Source organism: Caenorhabditis remanei, chromosome III (genome assembly GCF_010183535.1).
Source record: "Caenorhabditis remanei strain PX506 chromosome III, whole genome shotgun sequence".
NCBI lineage: Eukaryota > Metazoa > Nematoda > Chromadorea > Rhabditida > Rhabditidae > Caenorhabditis > Caenorhabditis remanei.
Window position 1 is genome coordinate 2,403,414 of NC_071330.1, and position 16,566 is coordinate 2,419,979.

General features: G+C 40.0%; 1 protein-coding gene across 1 annotated transcript; it reads left to right on the forward strand.

Annotated features, from left to right (window-relative positions):
* Positions 1-960: 960 nt before the first annotated feature.
* GCK72_008621 (uncharacterized protein) lies at positions 961-6,348 on the forward strand (the record flags this gene model as incomplete). Its single annotated transcript, XM_053726924.1, has 9 exons — positions 961-1,077; positions 1,137-1,283; positions 2,527-2,891; positions 3,781-4,103; positions 4,285-4,433; positions 4,739-5,239; positions 6,063-6,176; positions 6,228-6,284; positions 6,328-6,348. 9 exons carry the CDS (start codon positions 961-963, stop codon positions 6,346-6,348), a joined length of 1,794 nt encoding a protein of 597 aa, XP_053586501.1.
* Positions 6,349-16,566: the final 10,218 nt, after the last annotated feature.

Below are 16,566 nucleotides of genomic sequence, written 5' to 3' on the forward strand. Positions count from 1 at the left end.
TTTTAAAATTTAAATTTTTGTTTTCTGTGAAATATAATTTCTTTATCCAACCCCCCTAGGCATCCGTTTTTTTTCTGAAATTTTTATAATCATTTTGTGTGTGAAACTCGCTTCTTTCTCTCTCAATCATTCTCTCTCTTCGAGTTTTTCATCTTTTTTTTCACTTGTTGAATATTTTATTTTTTATTGAAATTATCGATTTTCTTGTGTACCACCCATCACCCATGGCCTTATCCCTCTTCTGAAAATTCTTGGTTTCTCTCACGCATATTACTGTATAGAAAAAATGACTGGTGCTCTTTCTCTTTCTTTTTAAATGAATGAATTGGTCCTTTTTGAGGTTTTATGAGCGGAATTGCATGAATTTTACAAATTTTTAGAGAAATTTATGAGATGAAATGGATGGAGTCTCTTTTATATCAGAAAAATTGAGATTATAGCGCAAAACAGGGTATAATTGAGCGAAAATTCATCGGAAAATATACAAATTACAGTAACTTTAACAATTTAAAGGATTATGCCGTTAAAACTTTTTTGGGTCTCGACACGATTTTAGCTTTTGTAGTTATTTGAGTTTTATTTCATCATTATTATAAAACATTATTATTTTATTAAATTTCTTTTAATGTAAGATAATTTTTCCAATTTATTTGCTGCAAAGCCAGCTTTTATTTGTTTGAAAAACTGCGTAAAACCAAAAAATAACCTAAAAACTACAGTAACCCCAACATTTTAAAGGAGCAGGCTTTCAAAAATTTGTAGAGTCTCACCACGATTACAATTTATGTTTTTTCGAATTGTTTTGCAAAACAATGTTTTCTTCACTAATTTTTATTGTTTTCAACCGTTTTTCTGAACATTTTCGAGCTTTTCATGTGAAAAATAGATTTTTCTTTAAGTTTTTTGTATTAAAAAGTAATTTTTTTTACTAAAACTAGTTTTTCAGTGATTTTACCGAAAATGTCGACTCGTCAGCGAGAAATCGTCGATTTTGATGGATTGAGGACTTATTTCTTTCCGAATTTGGCATTGTACGCTGTGAATAATGATGAACTTTTGACAATGAGACCGGAAAAAGTGAGTTTTCCGTTTAAAAAATTAATTTTTTTTTTGGAAATGAAAATTTAATTTTTCAGGCGAATCCAGTGGCTTCGTACATTTTCGGAGGATCTGAAAGACGTCCGACGGAGGAGGAAATCATGGGGATGTTGGTTCCGGATAATTGTAATCCGGAGACCATTTTGACGGGAATGGACGCGTGTTTGGTGATGGGAGGCAGATATGTCAGTGTAAACTGTGCTAGGAGTGGAAAAATACCGAAAAATTCTTGAAAATCCAGATAAAATCTCTGAAAAATTCAAAAAAAACCGGCGGAAGACGAAAATTTGAAAAAAAAATCATATTTTCATCCAAGTTTTTGCAAAAACTCATTCTTTTTTCCATGCAAATCGATGAAAATGTTAAGGAAATTGGATGTTAAGCGTTGATTTCGAGAAGGAAACCACGAATTTTTAAATAGAATTTGCAAAAAAAAAGTATTTTTCCAAAGTTTTACAAGTTTTATTCAAAAATTTATGCTCATAAGCAATTTTTCAAAGATTTCTTGTAATTTTTGTACGTATAAAGACCAGATAAATTGTATAAATAGTAAAAAATCAATGTGAACAAGAGAAAAAACGACGAAAAACAAGAAATTTGGAAAAAAAAAATCATTTTTTCATTCAAATTTTTGCAAAAACTCACTCTTTTTTCATACAAATCGTTGAAAATTCGTAAATTGGACGCTATCCGTTGAATTTGAGGAGAAAACTTTGAATTTTTATAAGTTTTGCTAAAAAAATAGTATTTTTTCCAAAATTTAGGGTCAAAAGCATTTTTTCGAAGTTTATGACCTAAATACTTGCAATTTTAATGAAAATTAGAGATTTTCGCAGAAACTCACTCTTTTTTTCATAAAAATCGTTGCATTTTTTAAAAATTGGTCGTTATCCGGTGATTTCGAGGAGAAAACCTCTAATTTTCAATAAAATTTGCTTAAAATAGTAATTTTTCAACTTTTTCCGAATAGGTTTTCAAAAATTTGGGCTCAAAAGCATTTTTCTCGAAGTTCATAACCTAATACTCTTAATTTTAATAAAAGTATACAATTTTTGTGATTTTTCAAGTATTTTGGTTGAAAAAGCCAATTTCAGCTCAATTTTCCTTCTAAATGTCTCTATTTTTCCGGTAGAATTGAAATTTGAAATTTGAAAAAGCTCATCTTTTCATTCAAATTTTTGCAAAAACTCACTTTTTTTCATAAAAATCGTTGAACACTTTATTTTGAATTATACGTTTTTCGTTGGTTTTGAGGAGAAATTCTCGAATTTTTAAATTGAAAATTTTCAAAATTTTCCGAATTTTGTCAGAAGTTTCAAATTTGGAAGATTTCTGTGATTTTCGTACATTTTGGTAGAAAAAACCAATTTCAGTTCAATTTTCCCCCTACAAACTCAATTTTCTTCCTAAAACCCCCTATTTTTCCAGTTGGCTCAATACAAAAAGCTCGCCGAGCGCCTCTCCACGCTCAAACACTCCCACGACCTCTACGATGTCATCAACACTGAAAATCACTCGAAATTGACACTGATCGGCCGAAAATCTCGTCTCCAAAAGGGAATTTCGCCGCGAATTCTCTCGATTATCGTGAGAATGATGACAGCTGAAATTGAGTTATTCGAAGAGATCTGCGAGTTGTGTTCCGATTCGAAATTGAATTTGGATTTCGACGCGTTCGTTTTGATGAAATTGATGGAATTGGGGGATGAGGAGAACGAGGAGGAAATGGATATTATCAAGGATAATGTCATCAATGAGTTGATGGACACTAAACCAGTGTTGGCTGAGTTATTGTCAGTTTTGAGGACATTTGGATACACAGATAGACAGACAGACATAGGAGTTTTCAGAAATCACATAGACAGACTTTTAGCGCATATTTACAACGACTGGCGCGTCTTGAGCGCGTTTTTTTAATTGGAAGAATTCGAAATCTGGCGCGTCTTTAACTTGTTTACTTGGAACATTCGGAATCTATTCACAATCTTAGTCACGCACTTTAGACGCGTTTCCAGTTTATGAAAACTCAAAAAGCCGAAGATTTCAAAAAATGTAATGAATTCTAATAATTTTCTGCAGCTGAAAAAAACTATTAAAAACGCACAGAAATACTCCCCTTAATCGGAAAAATGGCTACATTTCTCAGTGTTTTGTCATTTTTTCTCAACTTTTGGCAGTTTTTCCAAATTCAGACATCCGGACACCCGGAGACCACGACCTCAAATTCAAATCCTACATTTTTTCAACTGGGGGCGCCTTTGGCGCGTTTTCTCGTTAGTTAGTACAGTAGTAAAAAGTTATGAGGCTGTCGCGCCTGCGGCGCGTTCCGCCGATGATTGGAGCTGAGGACATTCGGAGAGGCAGGACAAAAAATGAATTATGAATAAAATGACCGGCTGGGGTGCCTTGAGCGCGTCTAGAGAGACAGACAAACAGAAGTTCATTGTAATTTTCAACGAGACTGGAGTGCCTTCGGCGCTTTTTTTATATATTCCACAAGTTATCAACATCACTAAGTCTCCTTTTTGCTTAAATCTGGCGCGCATTTTCAGAAGTATTTTAGGCTGGGGCGCCGCAGGCGCTTTTTCTGGCTGAAAATCACACTTTGTAGCAGCAAAAACACTAGAAGTAGCCATTTTTAACGTAGAATAAGCCAGCAACAGAAAAATTAAAATTTTCCAGGAGAAACGGGCCTGCCGATGAGTTCACCCGTCTCCTCTCCCTACCAATCGACTCGGAATCCGCCGGAAAGCTTGTAGATCAAATTGTGAAGACAGGAATCTGGAATTGGGACGATGAATGCAATCCGCCGGTTCCAAAATCCAATTATCAGCTCATTTTTCTGTTGATTCGTTGTCTGACGACTGGAGATCTCCACGTGGCGAAACGAATTCTGGAGATGATTCCAGTGGAAGTGAAGAAGCAGATTTTTCCGGGACTTCAGAGAATTCTGGTCGAGAAGACGTTGGAATTCGCGTCGGGAATGATTCAGATGTTTTTGAGTGGTAAGTAAGGGGAATACTTGATGGCCTAGAAAACCTAAACTCGGCCATCAAATTTTCTTGATGGTCAAAATGGTGGCCGAGTTTTTTTCTTTTGAAATTCTAGGCCACGTGAAGGAAATCAAAAATTGGTGGCCTAGAAATCCAAAATCAGGAAAACTCGGTCATCAACGCTATTTTTCAGAAAATACCGTATCTGAAGACTGGAAAATGTCTGAATCTCTCCTGGATTCGATGAATTGTGTGTGGTCTCGAATCGCCGTCACTCAAATTCTGGATGCTTTCAGAAATTCCATTTCGAGTCCCCAAATATTCGATAAATTCGTTCCATTGGTAGGTGGAAAATGAATCTGGCGCGTCGTCGGCGCTTTTTTGGAGTTGAAATATGCAGATTCAGAGAAAATTTCTGAGTCTGGCGCACCTTTTTGTCAATCTGGCGCGCCTGCGACGCGTTTTAGTTGCCCAAGTGAATGATTTTTTTGAAACAAAAAAAACACTTTTTCTTTTTTGGCTCAAAATCAGACATCTGGACATCCGGACATGTAAATACACAGACAAACATCAAAATTATCATCAGCTGGCGCACCTTTGCCGCGTTTGCTCTTCGTTTCGAAAAATTTCTAAGTGTAATCTTTCAGAATCCGGAAAGCTCCATATACCATCAAGATCTCGTCGAATTGGTTCAAAATTCTCTTCGTTTCGCCACGTGGATTGCCAAAAACTACAGTAATCTGGATGATTCGAAATCGATAGAACAGGATCTTCATTTCTTGAAAAAATCAGAAATTTCGAGATATTTGGAGACTGTGAAGAAGGCATTGGGACACGGAGACGTCGAGAAGAGGGATTCTGAATCTGTGGAGACGATGGATTCTGGAATTCAGGCGACGTCGTCGTTAAGCAGTGAAGATTCAGTAGAGCGTGGCCAGCAACCCGCCATCTCCAGAATACAGACGCTGTGGAGTTCGAATTCGATCAAAATCAAGCCGGAGTCACTGTCATGGCCGGATCCATCGGAAAAGAATAATGAGAGAGAGGAGAATTGGTTGGAGAAGAATCTGGAGAAGGCGTTGTCTCCGACGTTCTTTTCAGAAGAGAAAAGAGAAGATTTATTCGTTTCGAAGTCACTCAGAATTCAGGTGAGACATCTGGATGAACAGATATACAGACAGACAAATAGACATTCGGAGAGACAGATGGACGAAAGATTTTTAGAAATTTGGTAGTCTGGCGTACCTTAGACGCGTGCCAACCGTGACTTATGAAAAAAATAGTTTGGGGTGCCTTCGGTGCGTTTTGATTGATATAGAACACCCCGTAAAGTCACTCAGAATTCAGGTGAGACATCTGGATGAACAGATATACGGACAGACAGATTGACAAGAAAAATTTCGAATTCGGGTAGTCTGGCGTACCTTAGACGCGCGCAAACTGTGACAAATGGAACAAAAAAAATCGACTGGGGTGCCTTCGGCGCGTTTTGATTGGTAGAGAAGACATCTGGATGAGTGGATCGACAGACAGATATAGCAGAGTTCAGAAATTTGGAAATCCGGACTCACAGACACATAGACAGACTTTCAGCGAGTATTTACACCTACTGGCGCGCCTTACGCGCGTTTTCTTGTAAATTGGAGAAATTCAAAATCTGGTGCACTTTTAGCGCGGTTACTTGAAATTTTTGAAAGCGATACACAATCTTCCCAATTGTTACGAAATTCGTAACTTACGAATTCTGGTTGTCTGGCGCGACTTAGACGCGTTTTCAGTTTTATGATAATGAATTCTAATATTTTCTCCACAGAACTGAAAAAAAACTGATATCCGGCCACAAAAACGCAAAGAAATGCTCCCATGAATCGGAAAAATGTCTGAATTTTTCAATTTTGAGGCAATGTTTGGAAATTCAGACATCTGGACAACCGGACACACTGACGTCAATTTCAAATCCCACATTTTCAGACCTCAAATCTCCAGAATATTCTAAATATTCCGACGAAAACCGAGCCAGATTTCACTGTCCAGGTCTTGGAAGACGATAACGACAACTCTGACATGAAACTCATCAAAATCACAGTAAGCCTACGCCCCGCCCCTTTTTAAGACACGCCCATTTTCTATTTACAGAGAAATCACTACTCGAGATCCAATAGACAAGTGTCCGCCCAGTCGTCTTCTTCACAGGTAATAAGGTGGGCGGAGCCTAATAATTTTTGTAAATTTTCAGTCAATGAATTGGCGTCAATAAATCAAATCGAGAAGTGGGCGGAGTCTCCTGATAAATTGCTATTTTGAATTGTTCTGTTGTTGAAATTGTTTAATTTTATGTTTAAGATCCGCCACAATTTGTTTTCTGTATAATTTATTCGCTTGTCCCCGCATCCCGCCGATTATTGGACAGTGGCCATGTTATAAACCGTGCCAAGTTTTATGGTTCTTACTTGATATTCGACACCGAAGCCGAGCGCGATTGGTGTTAAAGAAAACAGCATTTTGCAGTTAAAATTCACTTTTAATTGCGTGGCTAGCTGGAAAAACATAACTATTTTCAAAAATTTTAAAATATATAAAACCATAAGATTTTTACTCATCCGAATTCGGCGGAAAAAATACGAATTTGGAAGAAAAAAGAGTGAAAATGCTGCGAAATTTTATAATTTTGGGTTATAATTTTGGTTTAAAAAAATGCGCGAAAAATTGAGAAAAAATAGGGGTATGCAAACCTGCCCCATTAGACTTCGGCGCGTACCAAAGATTCGTTCAAAATAAGAATGCGATTGACGACAGTTAAACGTGTTGTGCTGCTCAGTGAAAAGGGTACATATGGATGCTTTCATTTTGAATGCTCAGGTTTTGCTGATACAGGAAATAATGTTGCTTCGCACTTTTTCTTGATTGAATGAAGTTTTAAGAAATGCTTTTTTCCCACTTTTTATTAACCAATAAGAAATTTAAAAAGCTGAACAAAAAATCCTGTGGAATATGTTAATAAAGGATAAAAGATAAAAAGGATAGAGAGAAAACAAAAAAGAAAAAGAGGAAGAATTAATGCTCTTCGTTTTCAGCCTCAGGGGTGGCAAGGTTGACGGCCGCCATCTGGTTGATTAGCTCGACAGTGTCGAGTGCCCCATTGATGGCAATGAGAAAGTTATTTGCCCGTTGATTAGCTTCCTCCTGAAAATAAAAATAATTAACGTGCAACTAGTAAGTTCTACCTTTAAAGGATGGTTTTTGTCACAGTTAAAAACTTTTGGTGCAAAATTTTAATTCAAAAAGTGGCCAAAACAAGATTTGCGCTCACTGCTTACCTCGGGAAGTTGCCCAAGATCTCTGATGACAACACCCAGGCGGTTAGCGACACCAAGAACTCGTTCCTCAGTGCGGCTCCTGTCTTCAATATTGAATAGGTTGGAGAATTGTTCGAGAAGAGATAGATTCCCTGCGACCACTCTTTGCTCGTCTGCAGCTGGAATTGCTCGTTCCGGTGCAACTTGAGCTTCATGTTCCGGTGCAGCTGCAGGAGCCTCTTCAACAGGCTGAGCATTTGGATCGCTATAAGGTAAATCAATCATATTTTCAATGTACAGTTGGCATTTTTACTCACCCTCCTAAATAATCAGTTTCTAACTTTTGGCGGGACTTCCGAATCACACCCAAATGATGGTTGAAACTGAAAATTATATGTGCAGTGATTTCGCAGTTGTTCTTTAACCGACCGCTGACGGATGCCGGATACGCGTCTTCCTCTGAGGCTTTCTTGAGCAGCATTTGGACGAGGCAAATTCAAAAGGCCCGCCATCACATCCTCGAATACGGAATTACTCGTAGAAACTGTTGCATCGAAAGATGGATGGGCAAGGACTCGTCTGACAAGCTCTGCATCTTCAACAGGGCTGAAGGGACGAGGCATTTCTGAATATCCGTTTCTAATAATATTCAACAGATCCGTCTGTGTATTTGTTTGTTGCCAGTAATACAAAAGTTGTGAATAACTTTTTTTTAAATCGAGATTTCGTAGGACAAAAAGGTTAGATAAGTATCTGCACCAGTTGTAAAGGTTTACAAAAAGAATTTTTTCCGCTGGTCCATAGGGTAGAGAGGCGGCGTTGCCGCCTATCAGTTAAAATCTAAAAAAGAGTACATTTACTGCATTATACTTTTGAAGATGTGAATAGGAAAGTATCCAAATTCCTAAGCGTCAGTGAAAGGCAAAATAGTCATTCCTTGTATCTTTACTATTAACAATTCTTTACTATTAACAATCGCAAATGGCTGTATGTTTGTTTGTCTGTCGCCGATCCTACCGCCCTTCCTACTGGACCGATTTTCTTCGAATTTGGACGAAAAGATCAGAAATTTTCTCTTAATGATGCCCGTCTTTTTCTTTTTTCAAAATTCTCAAAATTACGACTTCTAGATCAAAAATACTGCTTTTCAAGCCAAATTCGAAGAGAGAAAAGGGGGAGGCGGTCGGCAAAACCCGTGAAACGTCGGCTGCTCGCTTTCCTCCCCACAAAGCAGCGCCACTTCTGTGGTGCGTGGATAAAAGGGAACGCGCCGACCGTCCGATCTGGCAAGTTAAGCAACGTTGACTACAGTTAGTTGGTTCGACTCCAGACTCCAAAGAAAAGCGGTTAAATGTAACTTTAACTTTTTTCTCTTTGTGGCCAGTGGCTGCATAAAACCGTCTCTGTTAACAAACACTAGATTCTGTATGTTTGTGCGTAGATCACCGATCCTATCGCCCTCCCTACTTAACCTACTTTTTCCGAAGTTGGACCTGAAGATCAGAATTTTTCTCTTAATGATGTCCGGTTTTTCCTCGAGTTTCGTAACTTCACGTCATCTGGGTCTATGAAGTTTTTCATCGCTGCATCGCGAACTACATTAAAAAAAGAGAAACTCAGCATGACTCCCTCCTTCTCTTCGAATCTTTCACCGTCGCGCGTGGTTGAGTGGTTAGGGTGGATGTCGGGCGTGAGAGCATTGCGAGTTCGTACCGGCCAGTGTCAAAAGCTTTTTGTATTCATACGACTCCAGGAAACTTAAATGGACCGTCTCAGAATTTTCAGAATCCTTTCAGAATCCTTCGCGCTAGCACATCAACAATCAGTCGAATATCACTCAACACTCGAAAATGCTCAAAATAGCTTGAAACAGAAAATTTTTTAATTTTTTTCCAAACGAATCCATTGATTTTAAGTACTTCATTTTTTTCCTTTTCCTATTTTTCAAAAGCTCCGCCTACTTCACGTGTTAAACATAGTGATAAGCGGAAGTCGTGAATAGTCCAGACATGGGATCACGTAAAACGTGAGATTTTAAACCGCTGATAACTATTATTTTTCTCCCCCTTATGTCGTTACTATCAACAACGCCTGATGCTGCTGCTCCTGCCGACAATCCACTCCACGTTCATGTTCCTGCTGTTGCTGCTCCGCTTCCCGACGATGGTCCCTCCAGCTCTGACGCTGCTCCTCGGTATCCAGATTCTCCGGCTTCTATGCCAAGAGATCTAGACCCGTTCGATGTAGTGGAAGAGGATGGTAAGATGGACTATCGTTCGGAATCAGAAATAAGCGTTGAGCTCGGAGGAATCGATGGAATTGAAGACACTCAGCTAATGACTCAGGAGTCTGTGAGGAAACGAGATAAGAAGAAGGTAGGTCTCTCTTCTTCCAATGCATGCACAAATGGCTGATAACTTCAGATGAAAAAAGCAGCCGACGCAAATCGAGTTGCAGTCAAACGACAAGCAGAAAGCCAAGACGATCGGGAACACCGACTGAAACTCGCAGCTGATGCTAAGGCAGTTCTACGATCTCAACAGTCAGAAGCGGAGAAATCATACATAAATAGACGTCAATCTATAAAAACAACGGCCAATCGGAATCAAGAATCTGAAGAACAGAAAACGAGTAGATGTGCTTCAGTAGCGTCCCGTGCAGTCTCGAGGCGGTCGGAGGAGTCTGATGATGTTGTAAACGAAAGAAGGTCATCAACCCGGATTCGAAATGCTGTCAGTCGAGCAAAAGAGACGGTCAGACAACGAGTTCTCCGAAATGCTGCCAACCGAGCTCGAAAATCAACGCGCCAAGGAGCTCTTCTTGGAATAGCTGCTTCGGGTGCACAACCAGATCCCCACTACATCGGAAGGATGGATCAAGTTTGTCCACATTGCGAGGCGCTATACTTCAAAGCTGAGTTTGACTTTCAAATATGTAACTCATCTTGGAAAAGTTGAATTTGATTCTTCTTTTTCGAATGATGTCTTGCTTCTCTAGAATATGATTCTGAACGTTCGAAATTCGACGCTGAAATTCTAGAGTCTCATTCTGAATTCATAGACTCCCTGTGATTGTACCATCCTGATTGAGGATTGATTTCAGAAGAAACCACAGGAAAAGGAGTATTCACAGCGTGCTGCTCTTCTGGAGCGATTCGACTTGAAAATCAAAATGGGCTGCCATCCTTCCTCACCAAGCTCTATGTGACTCCAGTTGAAGAAGAGCCCAATGATGATGATGAGAAGAAGAAGTTAAGAGCCGACGCGAAGAACTTTCGAGAGAATATACGTCAGTATAATAACTCAACAGCAATGGCATGCATGAAAGCAGAAGTAAAATTACCAAGCGGAGGGCCATATACATATTGTGTCCACAAACAGGTTCGTACTAAAATTCTGATTCTGAATACAATAGTCAAATAGCTGCCTCTTAATCTGCTTCTTCCAGGTTTACCACCTGCTAGGAGATCTTCATCCAACTCCAGGAGAACCTCGGAACTTCGCCCAAATCTTCATTATCGATACGGAGCAAGCTGCTGCTGAGTTGGCCGGCCGAGAGATGAATTCTTCATGTTCAAAAGAAATATTCGAAAAGCTAATCGATATTCTGAAACAACATCATCCACATGCTAAATCATTCAAGATGATGTTCGAAGTTGAAAAAGAAGAAAAAGAGAAAGCTGCTCTGGAAAAGAGGCCCGAAAGAAGTGTCAAGATGACGTTCCAGATCAGAAGTCAAGACGACCAGAGAAGGTAAATCTTGAAATATAAAAACTTTACCTTACTTGAAATCTTCAGATATCAGAATCCAACTGCTGATGAAGTCGCAGTCGTCTACGTCGGAGATGAAGAGGAGATTCCTGGAAAGCGAGGTCTGACAGTTCATCAGAAGAGCGGGAAGCTCCAATCCCTCCACGTCATCGATCCAAACTGCGATCCAATGACGTATCCTCTTCTTTTCCCAAAAGGCCAGACGGGATGGCATCCGAAAATTCCATACGTCAGGAAGAAAGGAAACAGAGTCAATGTCACGATGCGAGAATTCTACGCTTTCAATCTTCATGTCCGGAAGACGTTCCGCCCACTTTTTCGAGCTGGAAAACTGATGCAACAATATGTGGTGGACGTCTGGAGCCGTGTGGAGCAGAATAGACTCAATTTCTATATGCAGAATCAAGCAAGTCTTTGCTCAGAGCAAATGTCTGGACTCCAAGATTACGTGGCCGGAGAAGAAAAAGGACCAGTTGGAGTACGGATAATACTTCCAGCTTCTCACACTGGATCTCCTCGAGACATGGTGCAGAAGTATCAGGATGCCATGAGCGTCGTTGCGAAATACGGAAAACCGGACTTCTTCATTACCATCACGTGCAATCCGAAATGGGATGAGATTCAGGAATGTTTGGCGAATGGACAAACTGCAACGGATCGTCCAGACGTCGTGGCTCGAGTATTCAAGATGAAAATCGATGAGATCAAACGAGATCTGTTCCAGAGGAATGGTCTAGGAGAAGTGATGGCATATATATATGTCGTCGAATTCCAAAAAAGAGGACTTCCACATGTCCACATGCTTCTGATAATGAAGCCAGGCTCCAAACCACGGTTAGTTTTGAATTCACATTTCGGCATAATTTCTTTATCTATTTTCAGAACTGCTGCTGACGTGGATCGTCTGATTTCTGCCGAGATTCCGGACAAAGAGAAGAATCCCCTCCTCTACGAATTGGTTACCACGATGATGATGCACCGTCCATGTGGTGTGCATAATCCAAATTCTCCATGTATGCGAGGAGATGTTTGCACGAAGAAGTTCCCAAAGGAGTTCCGAGAGACAACGTCAACCGACAACGATGGATTCTCCCTCTACAGAAGACGTGACGACGGACGATTCTTTGAGTACAAAATGGGCCGGAATCGGGTGAAGCTGACAAATCAACACGTGGTTCCCTACAATTCATGGTTTCTGATGAAGTACAAGTGCCATATAAATGTAGAAGTTTGTGGAGCTATTTCTTCAGTGAAATATCTCTACAAATATGTTTATAAGGGCACCACGAGAGCTTCTATCGTCCTTCGCTTCGATGAAGCTGGAAATCCGAATCAAGTGGTTGATGAGATCAAACAATACTTGGATACGAGATACGTGTGCGCTCCGGTAGCCACACATCATCTATTTGGATTTCCTATGTCAGAGAGAAGTGTGTCAGTCGTTCAGTTGCCAGTACATCTTCCAGAAGATCAAACAGTTCTATTCCAACAAGGACAAGAAGCTGAAGCTTTGGCCAGGGCTGAGTCCAAGAATTCCAAGTTGACGGCGTGGTTTGAAGTTAAAAAAAAGTCTGCTGAAGCTGTTCAATCGGATGGAACTTTTCCACTGAATCTTCGGGACTCCAGAAGCTTCTACTATCATGAGATGCCCGAACATTTCATATTCAACTCCAAGACGGGTACTTGGAATTCCAGGAAGACGAAAGAGTTCTCGATTGGACGCATGTACTTCATATCTCCCAGGAATCGTGAGAAGTTTGCTCTTCGACAGCTTCTTCTGCATACAAAAGGATCCACAAGTTTTGAGGATCTTCGGACAGTCCAGGGCCACAAATGGGACACTTTCGTGGAAGCAGCAAGAGCATCTGGATTCCTATCTGATGACACAATTAATGAGCAAACTCTCCAAGAAGCTGCCCTCTTCCATTCTCCGTGTCAGCTTCGTGGGCTCTTCGTGACTCTTCTTCTCTTCGAAACAATCGACAATGCTGATGTACTCTGGGATAAGTAAGAATTTCCGCTTTGAACCGTTTAAAATATAGATCAATTTCAGATTTCTTGATGATCTATCAGAAGATTTTGAACATCAAGGATACTCAAAATCTGAATCTGAAGCTATGGCCTACTTCGACATGCTTGACAGAATGGAGGCAATGAATGAGGATCTCAGAAAGTGGATCAAAAGATCGTACACCCGAGTTCATCGATATGGACAAGTCATCGACCATGAGATGTGCAAGAAGTTAGGAGAGCAGATGAGAGAATCTCTCAACAAGGAGCAAGCTGAATTCATAGATGCAGTTCTGAATTCACTAGATGTCGGTGGCCTTTTCTTCCTAGATGGTCCAGGAGGCAGTGGGAAGACTTATGTCTACAACTGTCTTGCTAACATCATCATGGGAATGAAGAAGAAGATTCTCACGATGGCCTGGGTTGGTATCGCGGCAGCTCTTCTTCCGAACGGCAGAACTGTGGCTTCAATCATGAAACTTGACATCAACAATGGATGCAAAACGTGCCGAATCAATCTGCGATCCGATCTGGCTAGATGGCTTTTGGAATGCGAGTTCGTATTGTGGGACGAGGCTCCAATGTCCCCAAAGGCTTCTATGGAGACAGTCGACAGATTTATGAGAGAAGTCACCGGACTCGATCTCCCATTTGGTGGAAAAGTTGTCGTTTTGGGCGATGACTTCAGACAGGTCTTACCTGTCATTGAAAGAGGTGGAGCGGATGAGCAAATTGCCAATTGCATCAGTCGGTCACTTCTTTGGAAAGATTTCCAGATCTACCACCTCACGACCAATATGAGACTCACAGGAGACGCTCTCGATTGGAAGAAACGACTTCTGGAGATTGGTGATGGAAAAATGGGCGATCCTGTGACTGGAGAGATGCAGATTCTCGAAGGACTTGAATCAACTGGAGATTTGGCAGAGGAGGTTTTCGGAGATCTTCTGGAAAGTGGAGACGTGGAAAAATTGGCAAAAGTTGCCATTCTGACACCACGAAACAAGGAAGCACTGGAGATGAATAACTCAGTGCTGGATAAGATGCCAGGAGTACTCAGAAGTTATTATTCGCTTGATGAAATCTCTAACAAGGATGGAAAACCAGAGATTAGGGACAGTATGCACTTCACTACAGAGTTTCTCAATAAGATGACGCCTTCAGGAATGCCTCCGCACGAACTTTGCTTGAAGGTATTTCATTACTGAAAAAATATTAAATTTAAATTTTCCTGTTTCAGAAAGGTGCAATCGTCATGCTCCTTCGGAATCTCGACGTCAAAAACTCTCTCTGCAATGGCACGAGATTCGTTGTGGTGGAAATGGGGGATCGAGTTCTTCAATGCAAGTTTGTCAGTGGAGCTCGACAAGGACAGACGGTGCTCATCCCAAGGATCAAGCTCAACTACGAGAAGAATCTACCATTTACAATGAGCAGATTGCAGTTTCCTCTCCGTCTTTCATTTGCTATGACAATCAATAAGAGCCAGGGTCAAACATTCGACAAGATTGGCCTTCGTCTGGATGAGCCCATTTTCAGTCACGGGCAACTTTATGTTGCTCTGTCCAGGACAACAACCAGAGAAGGAATACGCGTTCAATCACCATCTGGAGTCGTCAACAACGTCGTATACAAAGAAGTCCTTCTTTAAATTGTTCCCTTTTCCTATTTGATTTTTCTAATTTTTTGTTTTTACTGCTTCCTTTCCGCTTTTTTCGTAATTTTTCGTTTAAAAATATGTTCATGCTTTAACATGTTTCTAATAAAAATAAAAATCTAAGTAAAGGATTCCGAATGTGTCGTCTGTTTTCGGATTAATTACGATCCACTGCAACACTTAGAAGGGTGGTGTTTAGAAGGAGGTTTAGTCGCCGTTAGGCGACGTGAACCGACTGGTTATTCTGTAAGAGTTAAAAAAATGAAAATAAGAATAAAGTTCCGGTTGGTGAAATGAAAAACCACACTTGCTGAACTCCTAATACCATCAGGATAGAAAGAGTCAATGAGAAAATTTGTGAATTTTTATCACAAATGGATCGACTTTAAAATTGTGCTCTATCAAAACCGACTGCGCTAACAAAGACTACCAACAAGAAAAAAGGTTATATACGATCCAGAAATAAGACAGAGTTCTGTGACTTCAATTGTTTGAACCATTTAAGAAGAGCCGCGGGCGCTCTAAAACTGAGAAGGGTGGTGTAGAGAATGTGGTTGAGCAGTCGTAGGTTGCGTCAACCGACTGGTCATAGAATATTTGAAAAAAGCTTGGAAAGTGAATAAAAAAAACAAACCAAAAAAGAAAAGTGGTGTCTCCTTGGCTGACTCTCCCCTTTCCTTTTATACAATTTGCTCCGTCGCTCGAGAACGTTCTACATATTCCAGTCGAGACCTTTCCCCCAATTTTGAAATAGAGAAGACTCCGCCCACTTTTGTGTTAGTTGTTTTCCTTTTGTGTTAGTTGTTTTGATCAGAGCGTCATGAACTGGAAGAGGAGGGGGGTGTGATTGATTAAACTAAGGGTGAGCAATACCGTATAATTGCTAATGGTGCGTCCAAAGTTGCTACAAAACAGCAAAAACGACAACTCTGCGGTGGCCAAAGTTGATTTGTTGATTTGCAGGTTAGCAGTTATGCGTTATTTCTCATCCTTAATTTTTCAACTGCGAAACCTGCAAAACCTGCAAATCTACAAATCAACTTTGGCCGCCGCAGATTTGTCCTTGTAGCTACTTTGGCCGCACCATAATCTAAAAGTATAAACATCAATCTTCGCCGCGCGAATTTTCCGATTTTGTAGCAAGTTCGTACATATACGCAAGGCATCATCAGTTACAACTCTTGAAATCACAAAACTACTAAATTAGAAAGATCTTGGTGTCAGTTAAAAAAATTTTTTTCTATTTTTCAAGAAAACGAAATCGTGAACTCCATGTGTCGGACATGATGCTTATTGTTAGACATACGCAGTTGAACAATTTGAGACCTAACTATTGTTATTTGAATCACTATCGATAGTTTATTCTGAAGATTTCTTTTTTCTGTGTTATAACATCCTCATTTTTCATTATTGACATACACATGTTTTGTACATGGCTTCCAACTTGGAAGTTCCAAGTTCATATCCTTTTTCGATTTTTTTTTTTCAGAAAAAGAGAATTCTACCCCCTCGCAAGCTCACACTTTTTCTTCTTGGTCTCGATAAGAATTTAACCCAGAGCGAAAGTGTTGACTGAGTATTCAATGATAAGAAATGTGGTCACTGTTCTCCCCTTCCCATATTTGCTTTTCAGGGCGTCTTTCTGTTCTCATGTTTTTAGGGAGGAAACTATTTTGTAAAATTTGGATGAAAAAATATATAGGAGCCTATTTCTCTAGATGAAGTGAAGTATAAAATATTTA